At 36.2% G+C, this 27,238-nt stretch overlaps 2 protein-coding genes across 3 annotated transcripts in view; one reads left to right on the forward strand and one right to left on the reverse strand.

Annotated features, from left to right (window-relative positions):
• Rab23 (RAB23, member RAS oncogene family) overlaps positions 1-14,716 on the forward strand; it is a 35,247-nt gene extending 20,531 nt beyond the window's left edge. For both annotated transcript variants that reach the window (XM_026398940.2, XM_077801697.1), the window contains exons 4-7: positions 3,753-3,909; positions 5,398-5,480; positions 6,250-6,342; positions 9,045-14,716. In XM_026398940.2, the coding sequence (XP_026254725.1) occupies positions 3,753-3,909; positions 5,398-5,480; positions 6,250-6,342; positions 9,045-9,184 (473 nt within the window). In that variant the 3' untranslated portion in view covers positions 9,185-14,716. The remainder of the gene's footprint in view (positions 1-3,752; positions 3,910-5,397; positions 5,481-6,249; positions 6,343-9,044) is intronic.
• An 826-nt stretch (positions 14,717-15,542) lies between these two features.
• On the reverse strand, positions 15,543-25,648 carry Bag2 (BAG cochaperone 2). Its single transcript, XM_026398941.2, has 3 exons — positions 25,448-25,648; positions 17,346-17,455; positions 15,543-16,081 (listed from the first exon to the last, which is right to left on the reverse strand). The coding sequence occupies exons 1-3, from the start codon at positions 25,558-25,560 to the stop codon at positions 15,669-15,671; spliced, it is 636 nt and encodes a 211-aa protein (XP_026254726.1). The 5' UTR covers positions 25,561-25,648; the 3' UTR covers positions 15,543-15,668.
• Between the last annotated feature and the right edge of the window lie 1,590 nt (positions 25,649-27,238).

A 27,238-nucleotide genomic window follows, 5' to 3' on the forward strand; every position in this document is an offset into this window, starting at 1 on the left:
TGAGCCACATCCCCAGCCCAACTTTAGTGTTTTTAATGGTAGGTTTGATGAAGAGTAGAGAGTCCTTGAAGAAAACTGATAGGGTAGAGTATGAGGTAAATGTAGTAAAGTTTGAGAAACTTGGCAAGACTTGACTTGGAGTCCTCTTTGAGACCTTTCATCTTCAGAAATAAGGATGAAGGGCCCCTTTCAAGTGAGGGTCTCATGACCTGCCTGAAGGAAAGGTCAGAGGGTTCTGTGACCTGTTTCTGGAAAAATACCCCAGGAGTCACATTTTGGGGAAGCATGTTCTGAACTCCATCACTGTTTAGATGATCAATTTCCCTTAGGAAATTGATTTGCGTTCTTTGCCCTGCCATTTGATGGGAGCAGATTTCTTTCCAGATGCAGTCTGTCTTTGTCTTTTGGTCTTAATGCTGCACCTTCCTCAAGCTTGAATTGAAACACCACTAATCCAGACTGTCTTCCAGTTACTGGGAACACATCAGATTCCTTAATTGATCTTATTGAAGTCCATTCTCCCCCAAGGTTTGAGATAAAGGTGGCAGTGATAGTACCCTCCTTCATCCCAGCCCCTCTTCTTGGAAGAGAGAGAGGGTTTGGAGAATAGTACTTTCTCTTAAGAAATCTTTTACAGATTCTCTTTTCAACCCCTTTCTCAGTTAAAAAAGCAAAATAAAACAGAATTCTTGGAGTACTTGAAGGAATTTCAGAATTATATAACAGGTTTATGTTCATTTCCTTTGTGTACTCTAAAGTTAATGATCTCTCTCTCATACACTTTGGAATCTGGTCTTTGTCATCTATTTTATTGTACCTCCGCCAAAATTTTGTTTTTTAAAAAAGGGAGGGCTGGGGTTGTGTCTCAGTTGGTATAGAGTGTTTGCTTTGCACATGTGAGGCACTGGGTTTGATTCTCAGCACCACATAAAAAATAAATAAATAAAATGAAGATATTATGTCCACCTACAACTAAAAAACATAATTCTTAAAGAAGGGAATCTTTTAATTTTTTAAAATTATATATTAGAAAGGGTCATTTGGTCATTAAGTACAAAAGAACCAAGATGGATCACTGTTTGGCAGAGTACATTTTGTGTAATGGATAATATTCAGTTAGAGGAAATTAAAGCAAATTGTCCAACATTTGTTAGAATTATTAGAACCATAAAAGTAACGCAGATTGTCTGTTGGTTTTTATTTTATCATTTTAGCAATATATTTAGGTTAAATTAGACAAGGTGGTTGTAGCATCTGATCTGAAGGCTTAGAATTATCCTGCCTTGGAGATTTGTGCATGGTTCTCTTTCCAGAGATAGTTAATTGCTATTCTTAGGACTTATTTTTGACATCTTATTTCAGGTTTAACTTTTTCCGTAGCTCTGTTTTGGTTGCTTTTGTTGTGGGGTTTCATTTTATTTTGTTTTTGTATCTACATTACTTTTTTACATGGGATGAATTCAGTTTTCTAGTGTGATTAAATAATCATGAATTCTCTTATTATTCTTACAGTAATTGCCTTTAACTAAGACATTAATTGTCTTAGTTTGAGATTATCCCCTCCCCCCTCCCCCCTTTCTCCCTACTTCCTCCCACACTCCTTGATGCTAGTGGTTTATTTGGGATATGATCCTAGGAAGAAGGGAAAGAATAGGGAAAGTGAGGCAGGAAAGGGGGAAAAATACAACAAAGGATTCTGATAATATCACTGTAGGCAACTAGGGGTCAGTTCCTCTGATGAATCAGGTAGATAAGCCCCAGGAGGCTGAGGTATTTACTGGTCCTGCAGATAAACCTTTCCCCTGGAGACACTAGTTCCCTTTGGTGATCAGGCTCTTAAGAAACATCAGAAAAAGCCCTGAGGCAGAACAGAGAGCTACCTGCAGCATGTACTTGAGATAGGATACTAGCAGTAGACACAGAACTGTCTTCCACAACTGTGGCCAAAAACAGAGGCTTGAGGGCCACAGGTGTTCACTGCATTGTTTATTTACCCCCCTTGATTATTTAAACATCATTTCAATATTACATCTTCTTCAGACAAGCATTTCAGCATGTTTTCACATTCCTTTAGTCTCTCCCCATTCTATGCCCTACTAAATAATTTAAACGTTCTGGATATACTTTTTCTTTTTTTCCTTTGGTCCTCAATTTTTAAAAATAACATTGAACTTTTCATTCTTATTGTTCATATTAATCATTTTTACTGGTCACATCTTTGGCACCATCTGTTTAGATTTTTTAAATTATTATTATCATATACTTTTTCCTCCAAGAGGTTTTTTATTTTTGTTTTCCAAGTCTGAGACCTTGTATACTTGGAAATACCCTATTGTATCCTCAAATTGAAATGATAATTGGCTGGTTATAAAATTCTAGGCTTAAAGCTAACAAATAGAACTTTATAATAAAGAACAATTTCTTAAAATCTGATTAATGTTTTCTTATTTATAGTTTTAGTAAATGATACAATTCAAGTAAGTATACATTTATTCATGAATACTAATTTGGGGGGGGGGTTGTTTTAATACTGAAGCACTTAATAGGAAGAACTTAGCAATAGCCTCCACTCATGCTTAGATACCATTCTGTCTACCTTTTATGATAGAATTAAATATGATCATTTCCTGGTGTTCTAAAAAGAACATGAACAAGTTTTGGGAACACTTTGACAGTTTTTTTCCTTCTTAAATTCTGAGATGGTCTCAATTTCTCCCTGGATTTTGTATAATTAATTCATTAAGTTTAAAACTTGTTCATAAACTATTTCCCATATGAGTCTTCTGCCTTTATAATAATAGCAGACTGATGTTTTTCTTTCATTCTGTTCTCTTTGGCTTTCTACAGTATCCTCTCTGGTGATATACAAGCTATTTTTGTCTTAGGTAGGCTAGGCATGTCCTGGGTTGTGGTAGGAAACTCTAAATACCAGAGGGATCTAGAAGGAGAAGTAACAGTAAGAAAACATGCCTGAATTCCAGGAAATTCTCTTGAGCCTGGGAATGATTTTCTTTTGTCACCTACACACTTGTTTCTGTCACCATGTTTCCTGAACCAGCAGCTAGTTTCTAAAACAGCTTGTTTCAGGAGGTTGTTGCTTAGTTTTAATTTTAGATATTATTGGCCTAAAATGACAATTGATAGTTACATGACAGTAATAGTTACATTATGGAAATTATGCAGTTAAAGAGGATAAAAGCTAAATTAAGTCTTTCCTTCTTTTATCAGATGGATGGGTGGATAGAAAGATACAGATCTTTTTTTTTTTTTTTTTTTTAAACTTCTGGTACTGGTTCTTAAATTATATTAGGATTACCGCTCTTTTTCCTAAAATAAAATAATACAAAATAAATTGATGACAAATTATATTTGTTTTCTCATATATTTTTCTTAAATCTGTGCTAAAAGAAAGAAATCTTAACAGGAAAAACTTAGCAATAGTCTATCATTCATGCTAGGTTTAACAGTCTCTTTAACTCTTACAGTAGAATTAAATATGTGGTGTTCTAAAAAGAAGAGTGTATAGTTTGGGGGGGTATCTGGATACTTTAACATTTTTGGCAATTGTTCTTGATGTAAATTAGTTCTTTGAATTTGAAAATAATGTTTATGTTGAAAAATAAATAGTGTTTCAAAGATGAGTTCAACATTGATTTACATAAAAGTTGTTTTGAATAAATTAAAAGTTGCCCCCACCCTACATAGGTTTGTTTTATTAACGTAAATAACATTTTTATTTTGTGACCTTACAGGAGCCCAGGCTTGTGTACTTGTATTTTCTACTACAGACAGAGAGTCTTTTGAAGCAGTTTCTAGCTGGAAAGAAAAAGTAGTAGCTGAAGTTGGAGATATACCAACTGTGCTTGTACAAAACAAGATTGACCTTTTGGATGATTCTTGTATAAAGAAGTAAGATGGCTGCTTTTTGGGGAAAAGGGTATTAATTCTGTAAAGTTAAAACAAATTTTTGCTTAGACTTACAAAAGTAAAATTTTTATATTTAAGTTCTAGAGGTATTAATTATTTTTATAGGCTTTAATTTACTTATCTGTGAGCTATTTGTGATTGGTTTATGTTTAAATGAGCATAGAAGGTGATAATAAATAATAATACTAAACTGTACATTTCAAAAAACTGGAGGAAAGTACATTGAAAGTTTCACCATAGAGAAAGGATAAATGTTTCAGAAGGTAGGTATGTTTAACCTGTACAACACTGTACAGAAAACATTTTTTCTATCTCAGTTTCTGTGGATCAGTAATTTGGGAGTGGCTTAGCTCAGTGGTTTTATGTTCGGTTATAGTCAATATGTTGACTAGTCACAAGCTTGAGAAATAAGCAGTGTTTCAAAGATGAGTTCAACACTGATTTATATAAAAGTTGTTTTGAATAAATAATAATAATAAAAGGTGCTGGAAGATCCATTTCTAAGATGACTGTCTTGCTGCAGGAGGCTTTAATTCCTTGCACTGTGGGCTTCTTCTTAGGGCTGCTTGAGTATTCTCACAACAAGGCAGCTGTTTCCCCTGGGCAGGTGATTCAAGAGAGAGCAAGGCAGAAACCACAATGCTTCTTAAAAGACCTATTCTCAGAAATCACATACTGTCATTTCTATTGTATTTTGTTGGGCACACAGACCAAACTTGATTAGGGGTAGGAAGAGTTTGAAGACCAGGAGCCATTCTGGAGCATGGCTACTAGAATTCAAATACAGCTAAAAAGGGTCCACTCTTACAGACTCAGCCATTAATAGGCTGACTTTGGCTTTGGGCAGCAAAGTTATTTCATGGCCAAGAATAATATAACAAGTTATTCAAAGTATAATTAAATCCAAATATTCTCAAAAAGAAAAGAGAGAAAATTAATTAAAATTCTACATAAAAGCTGCATTTGATGATCTATCCTAGCCATTCAAGAGGCTGAGGCAGGCCGATCTTAAGTTCCAGACTTCGGCAACTTTGTAAAATCCTGTTTCAAAAATTTTTAAAAAGGACTAGGGATTTAGGTCACTAGTTAAGTGCCCCTGAGTTCAATCACCAGTACCCCCCACTCTAATTATATAAATAAAAGTGATATTTAATTATTTTAATTAGTGACTTTATAGAAAAGTGTCCTATTTACAATATAGGTGGTTGGTGTTTATCCCTCGAGAGGAATGAAGCTAAAAATCCTGCTCAAGCACTGAGAACTTCACTTTAAACACTTTTATTTATTTGGGCATCAATATCAAGCTGATTTTAAAAAGAAACATGAACATTATCTGAAAGATCTGCTCCACCTCCCTATCCTTATTCTACTTTACCCTACCAATCTTAATAAGTGTAATTTTTAAAAGTAACTTTTTAAAACAAGCTTTCAGAAGCTGCTGCTTCTCTCTCTCTCTCTATTGGTGTGCAGTGAGGAAGCTGAGGCTCTGGCAAAAAGGTTAAAGTTAAGATTCTACAGAACATCAGTGAAAGAAGACCTAAACGTGAGTGAAGGTAAATTGCATCTTTAAAAATATATATTGCAATAGGAAATTTGTTTTGTTCTTCTTAATGTCTTTCCTGTTGTGTTGTTAGAAAAAAAAATTGAGAATGTTTTCTTTTTGTCACCTAACATTAAGTAAAATTTAAAGACATTCTGCTTCTTTGATTTAAAAAGTCCTTGGTTATTTAATTAATGTCCTTGAAACTTATTCCCTATAGCAATTGATAGTGGTACTTTAAGTTTTATCATTATCTTTGAAAATTTAAGTTATAAATATGTGTGTATGTATGTTTTTCATGTATACCTTTTAAAAATTACTGAACTGTTTTAGTACTCCTTGGTAATAGATATTTCATTAGGTAATTACAATGACCTTAATTTGTTTAATAATATTTCCCAGTTTAAGAAAGTGAGATTAGAGAAAGAAAATTATGACTTTTCTTATTCCAGAATTGTCACTTATTAGATTGCAACTAGGTTGTGGCTTCAGTGTTTATTCTGGGTAGTTTCTTCACCTGAAAAACTAGACATTTCTTCAAGTCTGAATCAGTTGGATGATTTTAAATGAATAGCCAATGTCTACAAATAGTATTTCATTTCTTTACTATTATTCTAGTATCATCATTGTTCTCAGATATCCCTCAATTAATTTTTGAAAGTTGAATTTTTAACTAAATGTCATTTTAATTTTATCTTCAATTAGTAAGTATAAAATTATAAGTAATATGAAATAATACATTTATTGGTATAAATCATATTGACTGTGTGTGTGTTTTCTAGTTTTTAAATACTTGGCTGAAAAATATCTTCAAAAACTCAAACAACAAATAACTGAGGATCCAGAACTAACACATTCAAGTAGTAACAAAATTGGTAAGTGCTCAGGAAATTTTTCCCCATGCTTGTCTGGTATTTATTCTGAATCCATTATTATATTTACTTTTTTTTACATATAATGTGCACATTTCTTTTAAAAATGTGATTTAAAATTGTAAGATTAAAAATTATTAAATTTAAGAGTATCAGATCTCTTGTTAAATTGAGATGTAAATACTTTTTTATAAAGGTTTATCGTTTATATAAAGGAGCTTTATATTACTTGTTCTTTTCATTCTATACTTGTCTTTTCTCTTCTTGACTATCTTGCTTATTACCTGTTGATTATTTTTTCTTTTTTTCTTTCTTTTTTTTTTTTTTGTTACGGGGAATGAACCAAGGGACACTCAGCCACTGAGCCACATTCCCATCCCTTTTTTAGATTTTATTTTGAGACAAGGTCTTGCTGAGTTGCTTAGGGCCTTGCTAAGTTGCTGAGGCTGGCTTTGAACTTGCGATCCTCCTACCTCAGCCTCCAGAGTCTCTGAAGTTACAGATGTGTGTCACTGTGCAAGGCTATTGTTTTTTCTTTTACATGTTAAATGCTAGCAGAACTTTAGCATTGCCTAAAGAACAAGTGTATTGTCTTCTCTTTTACAGTAACTGTCGGTGTATGTTGGTTTCCAGGGAGATGAGAGCCAAATGTGCTGGTTCTGAAGTTCTGTGTAGTCTCTTAGGGACTTTGTTATCTACATTCTGTCCTTTTTTCTTGGCTCTAGCTTTTTTTAATTCCATTTTTGTTGCATATATGACTGCCATTGGACATCTCAAATGCCTTGTGAACAAGATAGGACTCTTGCATGAGTCTATAGTTGGTCTGGTCTGCTTGGCCCCCTTCATGTCTCCTTCTAATTCACTGATAGATTCCCTTCACGCCAACATTTAAAGACAGTTTGTCCATTCTCATTCCAGCTTCATGAATCGCTATGCACCCCGTTTGCTGGGTTCTGCCGGAGGTCTTTTTCTTTCCTGAGAAGAAAAGCCAGTGCTGCTGCTTCACTTTTGCACATTTTGTTACTTATATTGAGAGTGACCTCTCTTTCCCATCTTTTTTCAAAGAACAATTCATTCTTCAGGGATTACCTAGAAAGCTCTCTCAGCTTTTTATCTGGCTGAAGCCACAGCCTATTAAAGTCCAGGGCATTGTCAGATGTCCAGTTCTACTTTCATGTAGTTTTTCGTTCTTTTGAAATTCTGTAGTATGCTATCGTATGAATGAATCAAATTTAATTAGTTCTTCCTTTGAACCATCTATGAGATCTTGTCTCTCCTTTCTGACACTTAACATATAATGTCTCTAGCAATACTTATCTGTATTCTGTCTTATCTCACTTATTAAGTTGCAAACTTCTTGTGGGCCAAAATTGGTCATGTTTGTATCCCTGATATTGTTTATTGTCTCTGGCCCAGAGTTTTGTGTATCATACATGCTAAGTAGTTCATAAATTGTGTGTGATTTACATTTTGTGACTAGCATAGTTCAAAATGTGAATTAAAATAGAAAAGGTTTCTGTTAGTTCATCTCTTCTTATCTTCTGTTGCTGTAGACCACTTTTCTGTTGTTTTAGCCAACATAGGAAAAATCTATATTTCACCAGCTTTTACATGGCAATGTTATTATTAATATAAATTCTCACAAATACTGTTGTTAAGTACAGATCAGGTATTCTTGAGGAAGTTATGTGGTATATAATGAATAAGTGAAGTCATTAAAATGATTATATTTGCATATTCTAAATTTTGAAAATAGAAAAAGATGTGTGTAGAAAAAGGCATGTAGTGTATGCCACAATTTGGGTAGAACAGGATAAAAGATATATATGTGTGTGTGTGTGTGTGTGTTTTTCTAACTACATCTGCATAAAATATCCCTGGAAGGATACAAAGGAAAACTGCTAACATGTTTGCCTTAGTGAAAGAAAACTGGCAAGGTAGGGTGGTGAAAAGGAACACTTCACTGTGACCTCCTTTGTAACCTGTGTATTCGTTTTTTAAATTGTAGGTGGGCTGCTAAAATTTTTCTGTGTTGCCCAGGCTGGCCTTAAACTATCAGTCCTCCTGCCTCAGTATCGAGTGCTGGGACTAACAGTGCACACTGTCCATGCACAACTTTGTATTAAAACATGCATACACACACACACACACACACACACACAAAAAAATTCCAGTACTAAAATACCCATTGACGTCTCAATGGATAAAGATAAACAAAATATGTTATCTACATACAATGAAATATTATCCTTAAAAAGCAAGGAAATTCTGTAGTATGCTATCATATGAATGAATCAAAGATATTACGCTAAATGAAATAAGGCAGACGCTAAAAAACAGAGTATGATTCCATTTATATGAAGTAGTCAAAGTCACAGAGACAAAAAGTAGATTGGTAGTTGCCAGGGGCTGATGGGAGGGAGAATGTCGAGTTATTGTTAATAGGTATAGAGTTTCAGTTTTAAAGACACAAAGATCATGGAGATGGATGGTGGTGATGGTTGTATAATATTATGAATGTTCTTAATAGCACTAAACTGCACACTTAAAAAAGGTTAAGATAGTATATTTTGTTATTTATACTTCATTATAATAAAAACTGAAAATAATTATAAATACTTAAAAATATTCTGATTTACTAATAAGCTGAATGCAACAGGTAACTAGGGTGTATCAATTTCTGTGTTTTCCTTCAATTTATACAGGTGTCTTTAATACATCTGGTGGAAGTCACTCGGGTCAGAATTCAAGTACTCTTAATGGTGGAGATGTCATCAATCTTAGACCTAACAAACAAAGGACCAAGAAAAACAGAAATCCTTTTAGCAGCTGTAGCATACCTTAAAATATTTTAGGGATGAAAAAGTTGAATTATATTGTACACTTCACTAAGAAACACATCCAGCTGTCACAGTATGCTACAAGTGTTTTAGCAGTCTTAGTACCTAATGGCTTTCTGAAAGCTGACAGATTTAAACATTGCTCTGCAGTGCTTTTCAGAATGTAGAGTGAGACCTCTGGTGGAAAAATTACTGCCCTGTGGAATTCATTTTAATTTTTTTTTTTTTTTTTTTTTTTTACATTAGACGAGGCTTCTCCTGTTTTTGAAGGAATGCTATTACGAAATGTCAAAAACAGGTTTTGCTGAATTTTAAATGCTGGAAAACATATATGCAATGCCTAAATATATTGGTACAGATTTTAATATGGATAAAGGAAAAGAAAACAAGCATTCTTTTTCTGAAATTGGCCATCTAGCTTTTCTAGATAATAGTGTTGAACCCAAATACTTGGGAAAAATAATGCTGAAAGGCAAACCCTAAATCTTATCAGACTGCACTAGTATGTATTTTGGCAATGTTACTTGTGCAATATCTAAAAATTAGAATGTGGAAGTGTGCATGCAGATATCTGGTACTGAAGCAAACTGAAGGTATGTGCAGTATTTAAGGGAATGTAGATTTTAATCAATTCATTTGTAAACCATTTACACAATGTGTACGTTTTTATTTTCAAATGAAAAGTTCCTGACATATATTTTGCAAAATGAGCTTAGATTTAAAATGTGCTTTGTGCCAAAAATATCACCTAATTTTTACAGTGCTTTACTATCAAAATTTTTATTGTTTATAGTGTCTTTTAAAAGCAGTTCTCTGATAGGCAGATAAAAGGGGAATATAAATATTTTTATTGCTAGAGCATCTTCCTGGTGTGAGACTTATTGCAAAATCTTTTCTGTGTGGTCACTGTAAACATGGTGCATTCATGCTGTCATAGGTTAGCCAAGTCCCAAGAAGGTACACTGTTCATGCATGGTCATTCAGGAGGTCCTATGAAGTTTGTGCATCTAGCACCTTTTGCTGCTGACTGAGAACCCAACTTTGAACTTTTAAGAGTATGCTAACTATTTTTACAATATGATCTTTAGTCCTAATCTAAGTTAGGGATTTTATAATAACCTGCAACTCTGAAGCATCCTTTTGTTTACATACTTTCATATATTATTTTACCATTATTGCTTAAAAATTTCTATAGCCTTTGGTTTGTTTAGCACTTTCTCAAGAGCTGTCAGCACCACATACAGAATAATAAGAAACAATCTAATATGAAAGGATGTATCAGAGCATAAATTTTGTGACTTGGGACAGTAGCCTTTCAAACAAAGATAATCGCATGAACTCTGTAATCGATTATAATTCTGATTATCATTCATCCGTGGTTGTTTTTTAATATATAATTAACCCATTTCAATATATCTCCTTCTTACAGGATTTTAAAATATGCAAAAATTTCTCTTAATGTGTCATGAAATCATTTTCATTATTTATACTAAATACATGTGTTTTATATATTTTTCTTTTTTTAAGTCTTCCATCTGCACCACCCTCATCCTTTTGTCCAGATTAATACTGAAAACATGTAGAATTTCCTGCGGTATGTCTTGGTTAAGTGATCAAGTATGAATGTTTGCTTTTCATAATATTGAAATAATCCGGCATTATCTATTTCAAAGTAATATAAAAAGTTTATTTTTATGTCATCAGTTGTTACCACTCCCATTGCTGGCAGTGGGACAAGTGTTGGGGGAAAAAACTCAGCTTCTTACAATGATAACCTGCTAAGGAATGCATCTTTTTTACTCTTTAATTTTTGCACAAAAAATATTTGTGTCAAATAATCTCATGATCTTTATCAGAAGAAAAGTCTCTTGTTATATAATGTGTTGTAGTTCAATTTCATATTAATTGTGTGGATAAATGTGTGTTACTTCTCTGTATAAAAAATGTAATCTCCAATGATGATTGTAGTTATGTTTGGTTTATCCTTGTTTTTCCTTATGAAAACTGAAGAGACCTAAATTTTTACTTGGCATTATTATATTTTACACCTAATCATAATCATTTAAAATAAAAGGTTTGAAAACCAGTGATATGTTAAATAAATTCTCAATTTAATCTTCTAAAACTTTAAAGATTGATATTTTTCCTTTGTGATCCTTTACTCTTTTAAGTAATTTTATTAACTTATCATGAAACTCTGGATACTAAAGAGACACGACTAAGATTCTGGGTTAGCATGCATTTGTGCCCCAGTCTACTTTTATGGGTAATTTTTAGCATACAGACATATAGCTGTGGAACAACTGCCATATTTCAGTTCCCCTGGTTTCCTTTTTCAGTCTCTGCCTGTGAATTAAATAGTATGTACAAAATAATCCATATAAGGCAATATATTTTAAAAGGTTCTTTTTACCTGTTCAAAATTGGAAGCACATGTGGTTTTTCAGAATAAAGCTTAACAGTATTAAAAAGGACAAGCAACTTTCTTCATTATGGAGTGAAGCTATGTGGTTGTTCCAAAGTTGGCAATGCAGTGAGAAAGAAATCTCAGTAATATGTATTCCATTGCACCTGGGGCTTTAGGGACTGGGACCTTTTTTGAAAATCTTCTAGTGAGGAGTTGTCCTTAGAACCCAATGTTCTAACTTCAAACATTGTACTGTTTTAATGTAAGATATTGTTAGCGTCTTTCTCAAACTTTTGAAATAGTTATTACTTTCTGAAATGTATCATTAGTGTATTTCTCTGAAAACAAAATGAACTGATGTGGTGAAAGCTTGTCTTTCATTGCACAGTCATTTGATAAACAGGTAGATTTCCTCAGTAATTATGAATATCATGTGTACTTATTGTCACTCTTTAGGCTTTCATATATAAAACTTGTATATCTACATAAAATTGAATTTGTAAACAACAAAAAAATATTTAAAACCCCAGTAGTCTTTAAGATACCCAGTCATCAAACACATGAGTAACTGGGTAATCTGACTATGATACTCTTTTACCAGCTAGTGCCCCTTTTTGGCTTTCTTTAAGTATCTCTAACAGAATGTTGGTAAATGGTATTTTAAAAATAAAAACTGGATTAAAAGGAAAACTGAACCACTTCTATATTTTTTGTGAGTAATAAATAATACTTTTATAAATTTAAATGGAAAAACCACTTGTATGAATTTGTACTGAGTAGCAGTTATGCCCTCAAGATTAATTTAAAATGTGCAATTTGATTAAAATTTCAGTGGAGATGAATTCCAATAATTAAAAAAAACATGCATTTCAAAGCTAGAATTTCATGTGATATGTGTGATGTTATCACCAATGTGAAACTCAGTAGTAAAAGGTATAATGTAACTTCTTTAAAAATAAAAATAACCTAAAAATAGTTCATACTCCTGATAATGGATCAGTATGGAATATATTCATTTTGTTAGTGGTTATTTAATGCAACTTAGTAGCACCATGGCATACAGATGTTTCTTCTACCATTGTAGCAATATCATGCTTTTATTTTGTCTTGTTCTGAGGCTTTTAGTCCTCCAAATAACACATTTACTTTGTCTTGTGGTATAAAATAACCATATAGTTCTAATTGATTTCACAAGTTTTTTTCCACATGTGAGCATGTGGTATCTCTTACACATAAAAGCTTGAAGGAGCCTTGTAACCCAGATTTTTCAGTTGCCAAGGGCAAGATTCTTGTTAAAGGAAATGCTCCTGGGCCCTCTGCTGGTAAGAGATGGAGTTGGGCGCTCAGGCTACGTCTTGCAGGGATACTTATTAACCCAGTAGTACTGTGCCTGTTTTCTGTTTTATCCATTTTCCTTTGGCTTCTTTGGTGTGAGTACACACACACAAATACAGAGGTGGCTGAGCCTACATTTACTCACACCTTTGTTGCCTTTTCTTTCCCAAGATTCTTAGCTATTTTACCTTATTTTGTGTCTTTGGGTAATTGTAAAATTCTGCCTTCAGAGACAGCATTTTCACATATATGAAATGTGTCCACATTTATCAGTCAGTCATTTAAAGGGTATAAATACATTAAATACATTTTAATGTATTTAAATACATTTATAAATACATATAAATACATTTTAAGCACTCTGGTCAATGCTAGACTGAGCTGCATCAACAGGGTACCATGACTGCACTCAAGTGTTTGTCCTTGTGCATCATACTTGACTAATGTTTCATTAAATGAAAAGGAAGAGCCCATTCACAGGATTCCATGTGTCCTAGAGAATCCAATAGTGGAAGGGCTGAGGCTGTAGCTCAGTGGTAAAGTGCTTGCCTCGTATGTGTGAGGCACTGGGTTCAATCCTCAGCACCACATAAAAATAAAGATACTGTGTGTTCATCTACAACTAATTTTTTTTTTTTTAAGAGAGAATCCACCAGTGGAAAGGCAAAGGCCATTGGAAACCTCAAGTTCAAATTCATTGCTGTTAAAGGTCCCCTTCCCACTTAAAAGCACTAGGAACTTTTTCAATATCAGAGTCCCTAAATTAAAACACCACAAAGCTCAGTTCTATATTTGCCATACTTAACTAGGTGGATTTTCACTTTGTCCTCAGTTGATGAATTTGAGTTAACGTCTCCTTTGCAGGTCCGTTTGCTAGCTACCATACTTCAGAAAGCCTATCGTTAAAAATGAAGGCAGAAAGCAGGCTTTATGGAGAAGCCTTGGGACAGACAGGGATGGAAATAAGACAAAGAGCTGTCCTCAAATTGCACGTTACATTCTTAAATTGTGTTGGATGGTGATAAGTCAAAACATACTCTAAATGTCCTTCAAGTCTATTATCTGTCATTATCTATCATGTGGCTCATATAGCAAAGAATACAAGTCAAGGAAGCATGACAACAATAATTTGTGAAGGAAAAAGTCCTGGACTGATGTGGAGTGAATGGAATGGGAGGGTAGAGGGCAGGGGGTACCACCCAGAGGGGAAAGGGCTTTCCAAAACTGACAACACTAGAGAATCTGAGGAAAACTTGATCATCCCGTTCTTAATTTTCAAAAAGCTGCTAAAAAACAAGGTGGCACAATTTTTTTTTTCATCTGTGCAACCTGATGACAGCAACTCAGAATCCATTTACAAACCAAGAACTATTGCCACAGATAGAATTAACATTTCCCCAAAATAGAAAGACTTAAATGAGCAGAGTTGGGGCTGGCAAAGATCAACTATGAATGTTCTGAGTATATCTAACTTGGCATCTTTTTTTTTTTTTTAACCCCTACCCCCAACTAACTTGGCATCTTTTGTACAGAAAATTCTGCTCAATGTTGTTTGCACTGAGGAATATAGATATATAAAATCAATCTGAATATTTTTTGTGATTACCTATATTCTAATATAAATTGAAGTATTTGTTTCACAGTATTTGGGGAAGTTGTGCTCAAAAGCACTAGTTAATTTTAACAAAGTTGTGCTATACTTCATTTATAAAAGGATCAATACATTAATCAGCCTTGTTAGTAAGCAAGAAGCAAATTAAATTCAGGTGTTTTAAGTCTACAACTAGAAAAATTTAAGGCTCAATGCTAGAATTTCAGTGAAATAACTACACTTTAATTACTGAAGACAGACATATTTCTGAATTCTTTGTATAAAAGTTCTCAATTTATAAATATGTGTTAGGCCATGAAAATCTATATACCCTTTGACCCAATAAATCTACCTGCTGAGAATTTGTACAAAAATCAGAAACAAAGGATAAAGCTTAGTTAAGTTGCAGTAATAGCAACAAGTTGGACCACTACACAAAATAGAGCTTTTGAAACTGCAATTAAGCAGCCTTTATAGTGGCTTAAAGGAAGAAAAAAAAAAGGCAAGGTTCAACACTGAAATTTTAGACAACTAATGCATTTGAGAGATCAAGTGGATATATAATTGTTCAACTGTTGCAAAATTAAAGCTGCTTTTTCTCACGTTGCCATGTATATACAAAATACATTCATACAGTGAGATGCACAAATCTTAAAAACAAAATAATCATGTAAATGCAGGTAAAGGTCCTTATGTTGTGATTCCTTTTATCCCTCTAAGCACAGTATTTAGTACTTGAGTGTACTGCGTGTGTGTATGTGGGGTGTGTGTGTACATGCATGCACATGTGTGTACTGTTAGGGTAACAAATTTCTAGCTAACTAAATGCTCATGTGCCTATGTGTTTACATGCCAGACAAAGTCCAAGAATGCTTTAACCCCGGCTGAATACATTTTTTTCTACATACTATGTATTCATTCATCCATAAAATAGTAAAATATATAGTGCTAGATCCTAGTACAAGAATTCAATCTAAAAACTTCTAGATAATTAAAATACTTTAAATTTTAATTATTATTTGCAAAAATGTTAACACTGGAGTATTTTCCTCATCTGAAACAACTGTATCAAGTAAGTGGTTATACCTGACAAAGAACTAAAATAGCATCTTATTATTTTTATATCATCATTTGTAGGTACCCTTAGGTTTCAAGACTACTTAAATTTGCTTTCAGCATTTTGTTGCAGAGTTTTAGAACCAGCTCCTTTAGAATGCTCCAACAGCTTGATGGCCTTGTCAGAATTTTCAATATTTCTAAGCAAAGTCTCTAATCTTCTCTTAATTTTCTTCTGATCTTCAAGAGCACAGCCAATTACTATAGATTGAAATTTTTGATCAACAGGCCCAGGTGGCACCTCAGACAAACATGCACTGTAGAGTGACATTAAATGATTCTTGGCATTTCCCAAATCATCCAGAAACTTATTGACCACCTCATCTATAATCCTTGTGGCATGCTTTAGGGATTCTTGCTGTTGGGGATTTCTAATTGTTTCTACTGAAACTTCAACGGTGAGGGTTCGTCCCATCAAACGGTTTGCAGTCAGATTTAATTCTTCTCTTTCTCCTAAACATAAAAAGTTTTGAAATATCAATCAATATGGGACACAAGCTTATTCATGTCAAGAACACTAAGGCATTCATTTATGGCTAGATTTATTTTCTATAAGAACTTGTGCTGTGAAAATTTTAAGGTGAAGACTAAAACTACAGCATGTAAGATTAACAGACGAAATACTAGAGGTCGCAGAATACCTTCCTCTGAAAATTTGTGACAGTGTACCAAATGATTTTTCAGGTTCACATGTCTGCACAAGTGTGTGCAGGTTTGTGTCTGAGATGAAGAACAATTACATCATTGTGAGCAAGGAGCATAACTAGGGTTTGTGCTGGGTAGAGCTGTGGTGATGAGACTGTCCCATATGAGAGTGTGCAGGTGTGGCCAAGGAGTCAGAGCTATGACAGTAGAGAATAAGCTGGCCTCAAAACCAAGCACTGACTTCATCCCCTCCAGGCAGTCTGAGGAAGATCAGAGGTCCCGAATCCTGACTGGCACAAGGAGGCAATGATGGTAAACAGAGCTCTGTCAACAGTGCACTATATGAAAAAGCCCATGATCTCCTCTTTGTCCTATAACCTCATTCCTAACTCATGACCTTGGGCCACAATAATGAAGAGAAAAACGAGATCATGACCCACTGTGGATGTTTACCAGTTTGGATATGAAGTTAAGCTTACTGTTTTATGACCCACTGGCTTTCCCCGTGGAGCACCAAAGGAGCCCAGTTGGGAATCCAATGCCAAGGGAACAGGGCCCTATTCCTCCATAGGCAGTGGCGTTCTTCAAATGAAGAGGACAGCACATCAGTGTCTTCTTTTGGTCCTGTAATTTACCTTTCCTCTGAATTTTCTCCATTTCCTCTCACCTCAATTACAAAAACTTACACCTCAATTCATCTCTTTTTTGCTCTCTGCCTCCACTTTCCCCTTTATTCTCTGCTTTATCCTCTGCTTTTCCGAGTCCAGGAACTTGGAAAAATTGAAGTTAAGAGTGTGAACCTGACAGGAGACACATGGCCTTACGGCTTGGGCCCCACTCTTCCGGAGCTTTCAGGCCTTTTCCAGATCTGGGGTAGGCAGCACATAGGAACAATGATCTCTACATAAGTGGCTGCTGTAATTGACAGCCACAGCTGCTCCATGTAGCTCACGTGAAATGCTGAAGCCTAGTGTACGCATACCAGAAGTCAGACAAAAACTGGCCCATGCTTATCACAAAGCCCCTAAAGCAGTGTAAGAGAGGAGCCCCCTTCTGTGGAAATGGCTCTCACCGTCACTGATCTGCCTCATGTCCTGGCTATTTTGGATACTGTGGATCATTTCCAAGAGGATTTCTTTCTCTTGCTCAACAGCAGTTGCTGCTTCTCTTAAAGCTTCAACCCTATGTAAATTGGGAAAACAAAACAGTCATTAATTATATGGACGGTGTTCTTTTTATTAATTTTCTTCATTTTCTCATTCAATCCAAGTCAGTCTTAAAGATCATTAGGAATGCATTTTAAAATTTCTTTAGACCTTTTTAAACATTTTTCTACTTTTTTTAATTCACTTAACTTCACTCCCACTTTCATCTCTGCCCATAGAACAATTATTCTATTTGTTGTTTCTCTGTTATTACAAAATCTGTATTATTTATATATTTGCATATTTTAAATTTATACCTTATCCCATTTTTAAAATTTCCATTTTGTTCAGAATCATCCAGGATTTCGGGTGTACGTCTAAGCAGTAGCTTCTAATTACTGCGTATGTATAAACATCTGATGTTGTGTGTCCATTCCCAGAGATGGGCACTCAGATTGTCTACCATCTTCTCATTAAGGCAATAACACTTAAAGTTGACAACATGTCCCCTATGGGCCTGAGAATTTGCATATTAATTTCTGGTTGGCAACAGACACTGCAATACCTGCTTTCATCTTGTCATATGTGAACCTAGTCTGGGATTGCCTTCACTTGAGATCCTGGGTTTTTTTTTTTTTCTTTTTCTGAGATGCTAAGCTGCTCAGGTTGGTCTCAAACTCAAAAGCCTCTTGCCTCAGCCTCCCCAACAGCTGGGATTTTACACATAAGTCACAATGCCCAGTTATGAGGTCCTTATGATGATGGGATGGGTTAGTCTCTCGTTTGTGGTTTATGCTTTAAAGTTTTGTTTAAGGCCTTTCCCACCCCTAGGTCATAAGATATTTTGCTCCATTAAGTTCATAGTTTTATCTTTCTCATATTTATTTAATCCACTAGAACCCATTCTTATATGTGGTTACATAAATATTTTATTTTTATCCAAATAATGAGACATTTCCCCAAAAATTATTTACCACACAATTCATCTTTCCCTACAATTTGTGTTATTTCTGAAATCTGTATTCCATACATTAGTATATTTAACTGTTTTTATACCAACACCCATTTAATTTTTTTAATTATACATGGATGCAATATCTTTATGTATTTATTTTTATGTGGTACTGAAAATTGAACCCAGTGCCTCACATGTGTGAGGCAAGCACTCTGCTACTGAGCCATAACCTCAGTCTTGCATTTTGCCTTAATATTTGGTAGAGTAGCCTCCCCCAACTGCCCAATTTTCTTTAAAGATAACTTAGCTATTTAATGGGAACTTTTTCCATTGTACAAACTGTTCAGTAAGTTTATTGGGTTCTAAAAAAAATTGGGAGAAATTTGACATCTTTATAATAAGAGTCATTTCACTCAGGGGTATGATACATCTCTTCATTTAGATCTTCTATATTCTTTATTAGAGTTTTGAAAAATTCTCCATAGTAGCCTTGTGGACTAGATACATTGTGTTCTAGATACATTGTAGATATAGTTGATGTTGTGGATAACTCCAATTACATTTCTAATCAATGACTGTTAGTTCAAAAATGCTGTTTTTTAGGTTCAAGATTATAACTGGAATCCTTGATTTATACTTATTAATTTTAATGGTGTCTCTGTTGATTCTCTTGGTTCTTCTAGGAGGATGATCATATCATTGTCGAAAAAAAAAAAAAAAAAAAGACCGCTTGTGTCTTCTCCTTTCCAATCCAAATAGCTCTTGTTTTTTCCTTTGTAGTACTAAGGTCCTCTGGTACTATATGAAATGGTGGTGGTGTTGGGAGCATCTTTTGTCTTTTTCATAGATTTAAAGGCAAGCTTTGGTAGGTTTTTGGTATGAAGCCCTGATCAAACTATAGAAGCACTCTTTCTCCACCTCCTTCAACTAGACACACATGCCTCCTTCACTACACAAACACAAGAACATGCCCATTCACTAAAAAACTAGGTGGTAGAATTATGAAAGCAGGAAGAAAAAAAATGACATGCTGCATAATTAAAAGTTGTCTCACATTTGCTTTTGAAAGCTTACGGTAACTAAGGTACCAAATCTTGTAAAATGACAGTGTCAGACTTATCCTCAGAATTTGGATGATCCTAGAAATACAGGATCATGGGAGATCTAAGCTAGATTGTGCCTAAAGTGGGCACAGAAGGAACAACTCACCAATGTTTTGGCATGTCAATTCTGTGAAAGGATCCCTCACCTCTCACCCCAGCCCCGAACATGCTTTTTTTCCATCCACTCACCCACCTGTTATACCCCAAAATAGCATTGAAAGGCTGTATAACCACAGCATGGTTATTCTTCAAGATATTAAATATGTGTAGGATTCTGTGTTTATAGGAACCAGTAAAAGCAAAGAGCTGGTAAGAATCTTATGTGACAAATCTGGCTGGAAGACACAATCAAATATAATATTCCATAAAGTGGTAATAATGCAGTATCAGGCCCTCTTCCTGCACCACTCACCATTTATTCAAATATTTTACAAAGTCTCACAGATATACATGAAAGAGACTGAGTAGCCACTAATGAGATATTTATACTAAAAACACCATGACTAATATTTAGATAACTGACACAAAAGAATCATGTAATTGGTAAATGAGAATAATATATTTTTTTAACACTCCTGAGTTTGTATTCACATGTAAGATGATAAAGACAGAATTGAATGCTACAAGGCAGGCTGTACATACAATAGTGAGTTTGTGGAATTGTTAACAGATTAAAAGAAAAATGAAGAAAAAATGTAAATATGTCATATAAAGAGAAATTTTATCAATGAATAAGACCAAATGAAATTGCTAGAACTCTATTTATGGGGGATTTTTTTTTTTTCCCCAGAAGATTTCTTTATACAGAACAGAAAGTGCCAGGGCCTTTTCTTTGCAAAAAACAGATTTGATCTTTAAAGAACTTCTTGTACCTTTTCCCTTTCAAGGCAAAAATAAACTGCCATTCTTCAAAATGTGGATTCCAGGGGTGTTGGCACCAGGGGCTTTTACTTTTTACTCTTCCTTCTTTCTGCCACCTTCTCTCCCCCACCCTTAGACCCTTATCTACTAGGTGATCTTTTTCAAAACCCAAAGCCCCTCTGACAGGAACTGTTTCCTTAACAACTCCTCCTTCCTGTCCCTTGAGGTAATTAACACCTTTGGCATTGTTCATCTGTGCAGTGTAGTAGTAGCAGTAGTATTTGTACTGTTTATCAGCTAGTATAGATTTGTCTATAGCTTTTTCATTAATTCCAGAAAATTCTTAGCTATTGTATCCTTGAATATTCCTGTCTCCCTTTCAATTATTTTCTTCTGGAACTCTGGTTTCATCTCACTTGGGCCACCTCACTTTTTCCTTCATGCTTTTAGTATCTCATCTGACAACACTTCTCTTGGCGGCAAAGGGCAGTTCTGTATTTACTAACAGATCTTGGAAGCAGCTACATGTCCAAATTGGGAAAGAACTTATCCTCACATCAAGGCTGGTCTGGGCTGTGCTCTTGGAAAACTCTCCATGTTAAATCACAACTAAGCAGGCTCCCCCACCCCCCTTCAACCCCAATCCTGGGGATTGAACCCAGGGGTGCTCTACCATCCCAGCTTTTTTTAAAATATTTATTTTTCAGTTTTAGGTGGACACAATATACTTATTTTATATTTATGTGGTGCTGAGGACCAAACTCAATGCCTAATGTATGCTAGGCGAGCACTCTACCACTGAGCTACAACCTCAGCCCCCAAGCTTTCTTTTACTTTGAGACAGGGTCTTGCTAAGTTACCGAGACTGGCCTTGTACTTGCAATCCTCCTGCCTCAACCTCCAAAATCACTGGGATTACAGGTTGCCCCACTGAAATGGGCTTCTAAGCAGGCTTTGACAAACAAACAAAAGCAAGCCCCACTTTCATCAGAATATTACTGAGGACAAAACTGGAGTGTATGCAACCTAAGGTAGTCCCCAGGTCTTGGGCACCATACAAAATTTCTGCAGCTTAGGTATCAAGAAGACAAATTGGTGGGAGACTTGGGAAAGGTGCAAACCTAACCTGGAGCTACTGATACATTAGCTAATAAAGTGTGCAGTGAAAACTGTCTTGTGCTGCCACTTTCTGGCTATATGGCTTTGAGTACTTATTCACTCTTGGCTACAATTCCCTCATCTATGAAAAAGAGATAATGAGGAGATGGTGGCTAACTAAATGAAGTAAAGAGGTGATGAGTTTAATGCAGTGACTGGTGCAGTGATTTAAAAAAAAAATATATATATATATATATATATTTTTTTTCATATGTATGATGTGCTTAGAATTGGTGCTGGCATACATCAGCTTCACAGCAGTTATTATGTACTTACCATCACCACAAGCTCATTTATTAATAACAAGAATTCGTGTTTTCATCAAATGGAGGGAAAATGGGAAATGCTCACATTATGGATTTATCTGAAAGAAATAATTTCCCAAACAGTATCTTATTTGATACTCCTGCATTTTAAAAAACTGCAACAATATTCCCTTAATATTTTGGGTAATGTGAAAAAATTGAAGGGTTTTTCTAATCATTACAATATTAAAGTTTGGGCTGGGACTATAACCTAGCACAGTGAGGGACTGAGTTTGAGCCCCAGCACCACAAAAAAATAAATAAATAAGATAAAGGCATTGTGTTCATCTACAACTAAAAATATACTTTTTTAACGTTAAAGTTCATTCACTATCAAGATACTGGTATAAAAAAGGGATGGGTATTTTCCTGTTAATAGCTACTCATCAGTAACGAGGCCTCAGGCAAGCCATTTAATCCTTCTAGACCTTAGTTCCCTCATTTCTAAGAGATAATAATAATATGTGCCCTCCTCCTACCTCAAAGGTTTCTAAGTTTTCAATGACAATTTTTATGGAAGGTGTTCTTTTAAATTATAGGCTGTTATGCAGAATTAACTATGATGTTATCTTGCTTTTTGAGTCCTGGAACATTTCACACACCATGACAGACTTTAAGTGCTGAGAAACTTTAAGCCACAGGAATGATACACTTCATCTCCTGCCCAACCCTTCATTTCCCAGCTGTGCCCACAGCTGATGTGACAAAGGAAGGAATGACTATGATTAGTTTGGGGGAATGTGACAAAAGCCAATCTCCCTATTTCCCCTCTGCCAGTCTCTAACACCCATCCCCTAAACATTTTCCTTTTCTCCCTGGGCCTTCTAGGAGTCACTACGCCTGTCACACAGTGGGTGTTTAGTGTTTACTGAATGGAAGTTTAATATAATTTTCATCTTTTTTTAGTAAAATCATATATCCATTCATACACCAACCCAACATTATGGAACAGGACATATTTAAGAAAATTCAGGCACAAAGTGTTAGAGCCTGGAGAGCCAGTCTTCCAGTGTTCAAATTTGAAGTCCACTACTCTTTAGCTGTGTGGCTTTAGACAAGTCATCTATGTGTTAGCCTCAATTTTTCATAGATTGGAGATAATAGCATGGGGCATTATATATAGATATTTAGACAGTGCTCATTAAATGAGTAAATGTTAACATATTATTTCTAAGTTATTATTACTGTTAGAAATAACAATAATAAGCAGGGTGTCTTGAGCCACAGGCAAATGTGAACTCCAGATTCCACAGAATTGGTTTATTAAGAGGAAGCAGTAAAGGAGATGAACTGACGGGGGAAAAAAGATTTTTAAAGGCTAGTGTAATAAAATATTAGAAACCAATGGCAAGTTTTAAGTCTGTAGACCATGGCCAAACAATTTAAGGCATTTTAAACATCTTATAGGCCAGTTTATACCCCAAGTCATAGAGCATTTGGCATAATCCTGTTTTTAGTTTCATAGATGGAAGAAGTTTCTTCCACAACTAGCAGAATCAGTGTGGATGAGGAATTAGGTACGGACTACACTGTTTACCCAGCCTACTACTTTAAAGTCATAATCAATATGAAATCAAAGTAGAAAAGCAAAATTACATATAAGTTTCATGTGTTTTTCTAAAAGTCAATCTCCCCCTGGGCACAAGTCTAGTTTTTAATAGTGTAGGGGTCTGTGACACTGCCCTTATAGCTTCAAAAAGAGAAAAAAGAATTAATGGGAGCAGCATTAGCATTTTTCTGTTTTTGCTTACCTTCTGAAATACTTCTTTACTTTTTAGTATTACTTTTTTAAAGGAAGAATAAAAAATTCCTTAAAATGGACAATTGGACACATATATTAATTAGGTTTTCCTCTTTGATGCAAGTGTTAAGCAAGTTATTTTCATTAATTAAACATTAGAATATAATAATACTCAAAATCAGAGGTTTGCTTTTAAAAAGAAGCACTTGAGTACTTTTGTACATACCACATACATGGGAGGCATTAATTCAAGTTTGAGTACAATGACTCAGCTTGAAGCAAAGAGGAGAAAACATCCTCCTCAAGGCTTTAAGAAAAAGTTTTCTTTCTGACTATTCAAGAGACTGAAATGATTGAGAATATTCTCAAAGATCTAAAGACTGTGGATCACTGCTACAAGAAAAGAACTATTCCTCAGAGGGCTTTTTATCAGTAGCTGGGGCCACTGATCTGTAGTTCCCCAATTTTGCTCCACTTTCTCTGCCAGTTGAGTGTGTGAGTTGATATTTTTGTGAGATCCCTTAACAGCATTACCTCTCCCTTCCATTTGTCTCATTCTGAGCAGATCTCCAGAACCAGGTGCAGGGCCCTAGTTTCTCTATCTGGTACAGTTCATAAAAATGCTGTGGGTGGAAAATTTCTCACTTTCTAGCACTTTTCTCCCAGTAGTAACAAATACCTAAAATGCCAGGAGATACTGTGGTTATTAATGTGTTATGTGGGGTGTTTTGGCTTATGATTACAGGGAGATAAAGACACAGGCAAGTGCTTCTTAAGCTTTCTGACTCACATTCTCCTATCTTTATCCAGAACCTGGCAAAAAAACTATGCAGTTTCAGTAGACTGCAGGTGCCTTAGCAAGATTTTCATTATTTATACCTGCATACAATAAAAAGTTACACAATGGAGCTGGGATTGTGGCTCAGAGGGAGAGTTTTTGCCTTGCATTCGTGAGGCACTGGGTTCAATCCTCAACACCACATAAAAATAAAGATATTGTGTCCACCTATAACTAAAAAAATAAATATTTTAAAAAAATTTACATAGTAATTTCAGTGATATTTACAGGATGTTTAAAAACGTTCACATTAAGTACATAAAATTTGGCAAACACAGTTAAAGAAAAATGTTTTCAAAATTTACTAATACTCAATTATTTAGAAAATTCTAACCAATGAAATAATGAAATTCTATACAAGTCTGATTTCTTAGTAAAACCATAAGCAGGTGAAGAGACTACCTTTTCGCACTTTTAGGCCAAGGACTGGCACTTTAAAGGTGTGAGCAGTATCTTCCATGCTAGGAGGTGCTCAATAAATACTGAGACTAAGGGACTGGCAGAGTACCATACAGGAGATTAGGGGAGTACAAGCCAACTGAGTTCATCCCTTGGTTTATCTCACCCCTCTCTAACTCTGGCTCTAGAGGGGATTCCTGGACCCCCCCAACTCACCTTTCTTTTTTGCTGTCAAGTGTTTTGGAGCAAAAAAACCCCTCATAGCACATCAGGAGCCACTAGAAACTGCTGCCTCCTTTAGAGGTGCATAATTGGGAAAGAGTTAAGCTTAAGGAAGCTGGGACCACGCAGAAGGTTCTAGAAGTTCTATAGACCCAAAGTGCCGTCTTAATCCCTAGTGATGTCACCATCTCTTCTGATTTTTCTGCGCTCCCAAACGCACGTCCAGGTGTTTTAGTGAGAACGTGGCCACCGCGCTCACAGGTTTAATTGAATCGGATGCATTTTTCTCTCCGACCAGGGGAGGAATATCCGCTACGAAACAAACTGCATCCTCTCCACCCACAACAAATCGCCACAAGCAACCCGTCCCGCCGCAGCCTGCCCGGGACTGGGCCCGGGACGCCCGCGGCCTCTGCCCGCGCCGCCCGCGAGGGCTCGGCGGCTCACCTGAGCTCCAGCTGGTCTAGACTCTCCAGCAGGCGGCTGGAGCGGTCGGCCATGGAGGAGGAGCGGCAGAAGCGCCCCTCGTTGGCTTTGGCGTTGATCTTCGCCTGAGCCATCTGAGCCTCCGAGGCGGGGCGGCAGAGAGGTCACCGGCCTCTCAGGCGGTGGCGAGCAGAGCGCTCCCGGGGCCGCGGGCGTCGCCGTCACCGCGCGGGGCGCCCGCCTCCCTCTGACGCCCGTGGGGGCGGCCCGGGCGGACGCGCCGACTCCGCCGCTGCCGCGTGGCCAAAGAAGGACAGGCGCACCGCCTGCGGCAAGGGTATGAGTCGGGGAGGGGGCTCGCCCAGGGGCCGGTGGGGCCCGGGGCCTCAGACGCCGCCAGACCGCCACAGACAGGGGAGGTCCTGAGCTAGCGGCTGCCTCCCCCAGCGGACTCGGGCCGCGCAACCCGAAACCGGGGCGGGGGGCACCCCTGAACACCCAGCCTAGCTTGTGGCCCCGACTTTCCGTGCAGCCTGAAAGGATATCCGCCTGCGAAGGTACCTAACGGCAGACAGGCAGGAGCTGCACTGCCCACTAAAGGCTTCATTTGTTCTCCAGTACCCACATTCACAGCCAGAACAAAACCCACTGGATCCTTTGATATGTGGAAAAAAGGTCCCTCTGTGAAACAGAAGGTCTCTACACCGCTGGCAGTCTACACCGGCCTGACAAGTTGGGTTACCATTTTCCTGAGATGAGAAAAATGAAAGCCTGGACAACACTGAGACAAAGTTAAAAAGAAAAAGCTACCACATCTTTCCCTGTCTACATGTGGGAAATAAGGTGAACTGACTCCACTTCCACCCTAACGAAGGGATTTTTTAGTGACTTTGTTTTTCTTATTGAAAAAACTATCTGTTAGTATTTGAGTGGAAATAATTGGAATTGATTAGTTAAGCCACTTCACATCCAACTTAAGTCTCCCGTTAACAATATAAAGACGCAGTAGGCCCTTAGGTCAGATGCTTAGAGGTCAGTAAAGGACTGACTAGGGCTAGGAATAAAAAGATTTTTTATTTAAGAAATTGTGCTTTAGTTCCCTCTTATGATAGTTCTGTGCCTCATACTGCGGAGATGAAAATGTACAGGGCACAGAAAATAATAAATAATAAATCTTTGAAGCTGAATCACAACCTTTAATCAGAGATCAAAGTTATCTTAACCCTGGATCCCAATTCCACCCAAACGCATGGGATTATTTGACTTCATTAAATGTTATTTGTCATTTCATGACAGAAACTTGAAATATAAACACACTTTGTGAATAGTCTGAAAGTCTTATAATTTGACTTTAGAATCATCCTGGAATCTGTCACATTCTAGATCCAATCCATTAATAAAAACCGTCATTGGGGCTGGGGATGTGGTTCAAGTGGTAGCGCGCTCGCCTGGCATGCGTGCAGCCCGGGTTCGATCCTCACCACCACAAACAAAGATGTTGTGTCTGCCGAAAACTAAAAAAATAAATATTAAAAAAATTCTCTCTTTAAAAAAAATCCCGTCATTTTTGCCTTCAGAATAGATTCTTCCTTCTCATTGGACTTACACCATTCCAGTCCAGGTCATTAAGTCAGTTGCACCTGGATTATTGCAATTCCTTCCCCTCTGGCCTCTGTTTCTACCTTTGCCTCTTATGTATTTTCAATATAACCAAATAAGGTACACCACACCACTTATTCTCAGAAACCTTTAATGGCTTCTCATTTCACAGTAAAAGCCAAGGTCCCAAAAAAAGCCTTAAGGACTTGTCTT

This window comes from Urocitellus parryii, chromosome 8, assembly GCF_045843805.1.
Source record: "Urocitellus parryii isolate mUroPar1 chromosome 8, mUroPar1.hap1, whole genome shotgun sequence".
NCBI lineage: Eukaryota > Metazoa > Chordata > Mammalia > Rodentia > Sciuridae > Urocitellus > Urocitellus parryii.